This window comes from Nematolebias whitei, chromosome 10, assembly GCF_014905685.2.
Source record: "Nematolebias whitei isolate Nwh7 chromosome 10, NemWhi1, whole genome shotgun sequence".
NCBI classification, from domain to species: domain Eukaryota; kingdom Metazoa; phylum Chordata; class Actinopteri; order Cyprinodontiformes; family Rivulidae; genus Nematolebias; species Nematolebias whitei.
In genome coordinates, this window is record NC_056507.1 from 14,259,437 (window position 1) to 14,265,995 (window position 6,559).

At 37.1% G+C, this 6,559-nt stretch overlaps 1 protein-coding gene across 1 annotated transcript in view; it reads left to right on the plus strand.

Annotated features, from left to right (window-relative positions):
* The window catches only part of nup93 (nucleoporin 93), a 34,896-nt gene that overhangs the window by 1,822 nt on the left and 26,515 nt on the right, over window positions 1-6,559 (plus strand). Inside the window, exon 3 of the mRNA XM_037682692.1 lies at window positions 437-554. Within this exon, the coding sequence (XP_037538620.1) occupies window positions 437-554 (118 nt within the window). The remainder of the gene's footprint in view (window positions 1-436; window positions 555-6,559) is intronic.

Below are 6,559 nucleotides of genomic sequence, written 5' to 3' on the forward strand. Positions count from 1 at the left end.
TTATACCGCTAACCAAACCACACTGCTAACAGTACCATGGTGCTAACAGGACTATGTTGCTAAGAGAACCTGACTGCCTCAATGGCGAGTTGAGACGAGACAGTTCTTCTTGTCCTGAGCATTTCATTGCATTGTTGACCTTGTGTTGATTCTGCATAGGACAAATAAACCTAACATTAATAGTTATGTTTGATTACCTAAATGCTAATAAAGGACATATTGAATTATTTAAGAAATATGCAAGTTCATAGTTGATCTGTTTTACATTTTACTTGATTGTTTTTAATTTTCCAGTCTTGGGTGGATGGGTGGTTTTCTGTACTTCAGGTATTCAAAATGTTAGAGCCTTGAGTGCCCTCTAGTGGTTGTCATTTAAAACTACTCCTCACTGTCATTTATGGTTTTTGTTTTCTCCAAACTTCTTTTTCTTTAACAGGTCAATCCTCCTTGGTTCCAGAGGTTTAGACATCTTCCACATTTCTCAAAGACTGGAGAGTTTAAGTGCTGCCACCACTTTTGAGCCTCTGGAGCCAGTCAAAGATACTGACATACAGGTATGAATCAAAAAGTAGACTTTTGCGTCAACTGCTAGCAAGCTTCAAATACTGTACCAGGTTGTTATATTTACATCAGGTAATCTTGCTAGTGAAAAGCTCACCTATTAGAAGGTTTTTTTGGCACTGCAAATAAACTGAAAAGCTTTGTTCTTATTCATATTTTTATTTTTGATGCTGCTGTCCTCTTAATATTAGATTAAACTGGTTATCAGCAGGGTGTTGAGTGAAACTAACTGTGGGTTAGGGCTAGGATTATGGAGACACCATCAGAATGATTGATGTATGGTTTGTCACAAATATTGACTAAATAATAATAATGTGTATGTATTGTCACCATTGTATGTTCCCATACATGGCAAAATTGGATCTCTGCATTTAACCCATACACCACCAGGTGGTGCAGATCGAACCTGGGACTTTCGGGTCTGAGTCGGTTACCGTGCCTCGACACCATCTGACCCGATTGTAACAACTTTTTAATGATTATTTTTGATTCTTCAGCTTTATTCACCTGGAATAAAGCATCTTGTTAAGACTAAGAGTCATATTTCCACTTCAGTTTGCACTTGTTGACAGTTTGCTGATAGGCATAAAAGGTTCAATCTTTTTGTGTTCCTGTATTTGATTGAAGACATATTGTTGCAAATTTAACTACTGTAGTTTTTCTGTGTTTATAAAGCCAAAGAAGCAAGCAATTTGTTTTGATGTTACTGTACTAATTGATGTAGAAAATTTCCATGGTAAAAAGATGAACTTTAAGATAAGATAAGAACTTTATTGATCCCACATGAAATTTGTTGCATTCTATGGATAATAGTACCCATAATTTTCATAAAAAATAATCTTTAGAGGCTTAATGATATTGAGGCTGTAGAAAAACTGGCAATGTTCAATATTGTTTAACTTTAAGATGACAATATTATTAGCAACAAATCCACATTTTCCTCACTCACTTTCTCTTCTTCTATCTAAACAGCTCACCAAGGCTAGTAAGACTGACCAAAAATGTTGTTAGCATGCAGAAATATCATTTATTGGCATCCAAGCAGTCCTCTGTAAAGTTGATATCTCATTCACTGATTGTGATATATTGTGCAGCCTCAGTGAAAATCCATTAGGCTGAAACTTCTGCTATAAAAAGAAGAAAAGTTTGAAAGTGTTTGTTTCACATTTTGGTTAAAACAATGTAACTTTAATTTATGATTAACAGAGCCTGTGTTGAAAGTGAATGGCCATAACTTGAAAGTAGTCCCCATCCACCCTCTGCTGGATACATTGTACAATTACCGTAAGCCTTTTGAAAGTAAGCACACGGCTTACTTTATGTAAGTGTTCATATTGGCGCACAACGGGACAATTATTACCGATACCAACCTGAGTGAAGTTGCCCCCCCCCCCACTCCCACCACCTTCTTCATATTTAACCAAATTGGTGTCAAACGTTTGTGCAGTTTAAAAATGATAGCTACACAAACAAAAACTGTACTTTTGTACTTTTTGACCTCTGGAAACATTAATGTTTTTAGAGGTCAAAAAGTACATTATGTTTGATAGCACCCCCTGGTGATCAGAAACCAAAATGCAGGTCATTGTTTTTTTTTTTTTTTTTGAGGTGTTGTACCATCCATCCATCATCGTTTACCCGCTTCTTCCATTTTGGGTCACAGGGGTCACCGGTGCCCATGTTCAGCAATCACTGTGCAAGGGGCGGGGTACACCTTGGACGAGTCGCAACTTGCGACTCGCAAGTCCATCACAGGGACTCATGGAGACAAACGAGACAACCATTCACTCTCTCACTCACACCTAGGGACAATTTAGAGTTACCAATCAGTCTAACATGCATGTTTTTGGTCTGTGGGAGGAAACTGGAGTACCCGGAGAAAACCCACGCATGCACGGAGAGAACATGCAAGCTCCACCCAGAAGTGCACCCAGACCGGGATTTGAACCGGGGACCTGCTTGCTGAGAGGCAACAGCTCTACCAGTTGCGCCACCGTGCTTGGTGTTGTACCAGTTCATCCTAAATAAGACCTAGTTCAAAATGAATTTCATCCTTGTTAAATTGAGTCTATTCATGTTCATAGTTCAGCACCTAACCATTTTTAAATGAAATTCACAGTTCCAACATGAGCAGATTTTTGTTGACCTTTGATGATCTCTGGACACTTTTTTTATTTATATCTTTATAATCACAAACTAAAATTTTTGCTGCACAAACCAGCACGAACGTTTGACACCAATTTCGTCAGATTTGAAGAAGGTGGGGGGGTCAACTTCACTCAGGTCTGATACCAATACGTCCCCAAATGCCTATATTGGCCTAAATATCGGTCCTACTGATATATCAGTTGGGCTTTAATGATTGTTTTGACTTTTAGAAATAAATCTATGGAATAATAGAAAAATAATTTGTAGAGTATGCTGCAAAATTAAACTATAAATGTTTTCTTCTTGTAATTACTAGTTGTCTGGTGTTACTAACATGTGGTTTTACACCAGAGCAGTATAATTTAGTGAAATTAAAACTAATTTACAAAAGTTACTGCATTTTTCCTCATTTTGATTTCCACAGCTTTGATTCTCATTTAACACCATTTTTATAGACATGTTTTTGTCTTGTATTTTCATTTCATCTGTTTTTTTAAAGTACTTTACAGTCTAATGGAGTTTTCTTTTATACTTTTGGTCATCCGGATGTGTTCTGGCTTGGTTAGGTTTGACAGATTGACTGGAAGAGCACTTAGCTTTTGACATGTGCACACACGCACACGCTCACACACTGTCTCTTCACCCTTCCTGCTGTTTTTTTTTTCCCAGTATCTTCAAGTAGACAGTGGCGACTGGCAGCTAACACTGTGTATAGTTATTCAATAAACTCGAATCAAAAGAAAATCTGTTGGGTCCAGGCCAGGGGGATTGTTTTAATGGAGACACTAAAGATTAGTTATTATTATTTATTTATGCACAGCTGCCTTTAATAAAAAAAAATAAAGTGATAATTGTTATTGTAATTGCATGATTTTGCTCTAGTTAGTACAGACACAAGATGCTGATTCAGCTAGGAAAAAAAGTCACTGGAAGATTCAGCTTCAAAGTAAGTTTGATCAAAGTTCTGCTCTACTGTATGTTTTTTTTTTCTTTTGCATACTTCATTTATTTACTTATTGGTGGAAATTTGAGTTTCATAACATCAAAAACTTTGCTGAAAAATACGCAAACTTCTTAAGATTTAAAACCTATTCAGACAATGGTATCTATAAAGCAGTCTGAACTGTATCAAAAAATGCAATGAACCGTCTGAGATTAGTTATATTGATGTTAATGTAGATGTGGGACAGACGTGACAAACTTAGTTTATACTATACTTGTAAATGAAAATAACTTCAGTAGCAAAAAATTGTATTACCGGTAACTCGTTTATAAATAATAAGAATATAATTCTGGTGTTACAAAAAATAGCATGTAGAGACATGAATGATCTGAAATCTTTTAATACTTTCAGGCTGAACAAAAACTTTTCTCTGACTTTAAAGAATATTTTTTAAATGCATTCAGTTTGAATATGTGTGTTGGAGAGGAAAAAACAATAACTCACTTTCGCTTAATTTCTGTCTGGACTTGGGGTGAGACACATTTGCTTCCGCTCACAAATTGACACTTCTTCACTCCACTTTGAATTCAATCTGACTGAACCATCCATCCATTTATCTGTTTATTCGTCCAACCCATTAAATCCATTTCAGGATTGTTGTAGCACAGAGAAGCTCAGGCTCTCTTGTCTCCAGTAATTTCCTCCACAGATGAGAGACGATATCCCTTTCAGTCAGTCTGGGTCGAACCTGGGGGTACAGTGCAACTGGCTGCATCTGGGAAATATCTAAATGTAAGGGTTTACCAGGATTTTTGTTCAAGTGGCATACAATGGTACTTGAAAGTTTGTGAAGCATTTATAATTTTCTATATTTCTACATAAATTTGATCTAAAACATCATCAGATTTTCACACCCATCCTAAAAGTAGATGAAGAGAACCCAGTTAAACAAATAAGACAAAAATATTATACTTGGTCATTTATTTATTGAGGAAAATGATAAATGATCCAATATTACATATTTGTGCTTGGCAAAAGTATGTGAACCTTTGATTTCAGTATACTCATAATGAGCTAGCTTTTTAAATCTGGTCATACTGTGATGGAAATAATGTGCAGTTCTCTTCCATCTTTCTTGTATAGTAGTGCATTTTGTGATTATTATTATTATTATTTTTTAAATCTGTGTAATTGGGAATTTTTTTTTTTGTAAGGGTGGATGCTGGGAGGATGATACACTTGTGCTCCGTATGTCAGTAATCTATTTGGCAGTTCAAAAATATTCTCACTGCACTGACTGGCCACACCCAATTTAGACAAGAGTGGTTGAGATGCTAAAGCATACAGAGTGTTGTGTCATCATGACTGAAACAGAAGTGAGAAGCAAGGAAACGTGGGTTTGGATTAGTTTGTTTTCTACAAGTCTTATATTTATTGTTCGCAGCTGAATGGTGAAGGTGAACAAAACTGCTTTTGCCCATGTCTGTGTGTGTGTGTTTGTGTCTGTCTGTCACCAATATATCATGACATACTGAACACTTAAATAAAACTTGCAGAAAGTAAAGTTGGACGTACTTTTGGATCTGATTGCAGTATTTTTCGAATCAACATAATTCAAGATGGCACTGAAACGCTATAACTCGGCCATTTTTACAGATGTTGAGCTAAAATATAATGTGGTAGTCGTCTGTTGATGCAGCGGCTGAGTCCAGTTAAGCTTCAGGTGGGTCGCTGGCAGTGATCAATCTTACTTTGTAAAACTTCTTTCAACTGTCCGGTCAGCGGCGGTCAAACAGCCGCACATAGTTGGTGATCCAAACTGGATCGTCAGCCACACCCGTCTGCTGACACAATCAAAAGCCTGACACCGACCCACTCATCCATCCAGCACATAATTTTGGCCACATGTATTTGTGGGGCATGGGCCCGGGTTAGAAATATCAGCTTTAGCCAACGCTGGCAACACAATCACGTGACTGCGACTAGTTGACGTGAAATTTGAAAACTGACGAGATGTCCTAGAATTGACCCGTTGACTAGTCAGTTCAACCCCTAGGCTGTGGCTGAGTGGTTAGAGTAGTTGTCCTCCAATGCGAGAGTTGGGGGTTCGAATCCACCAGCAGTCACATGCTGAAGTGTCCCTGGGCAAGACACTGAACCCCTCAGCCTCTGATGTGTGTCCTATCGGTGTATGCATGTGATCGAAAGCACTGATTAGTCTCATTAGAATGATTTGTTCAATTAGCTTTATAGAGATCTAGTAGAGTGCTGTATGATTGGATGAATGAGGCACAGATTGTAGTGTAAAGTGCTTTGAGTATCTTGAAATAAGATAGAAAGGTGCTATATAAGTACAGTCTTTTTACCAGTTAGTTTATTTTAGTGTGTATATATATATATATATATTAGGGGTTGAACGAGTATATAATTTTTAAACTCGACATTAACATAATAAAACCCGAGTAGAACTCGAGTATTTGATGACATCATAGATCTCAAGATACAAAAATAAATAAATAAATAAATAAAACCGTAAAAAAAGGTAATTATTTACAAAAAAAAACCCAACAAAACCTTGGGAGCGTATATTATGCTCCTACCATTTATCAAACTGCAAATAAGTCACAGGAAAAACTAAACTATTAGTTATTATTATTAAACTGCGAACGTGAAGAAACATGCAGCATGTCAAAAACAAAACTGAAACCGAAACTGGTTCTGGTTCGGTGATTGGACCCAGTGTTACACCATACTCTGTGACCTGCAAAAGTGCAACACCGCCCTCTACGGTCATACGGTGGTCACATAATATGACGTCACTACGGATACTCGACGTAACATTTTTAACCTCGATAGATGTCCTAGCAATCAATGTGTAGATTACTCGAGTACTCTGTTAATGCCCTA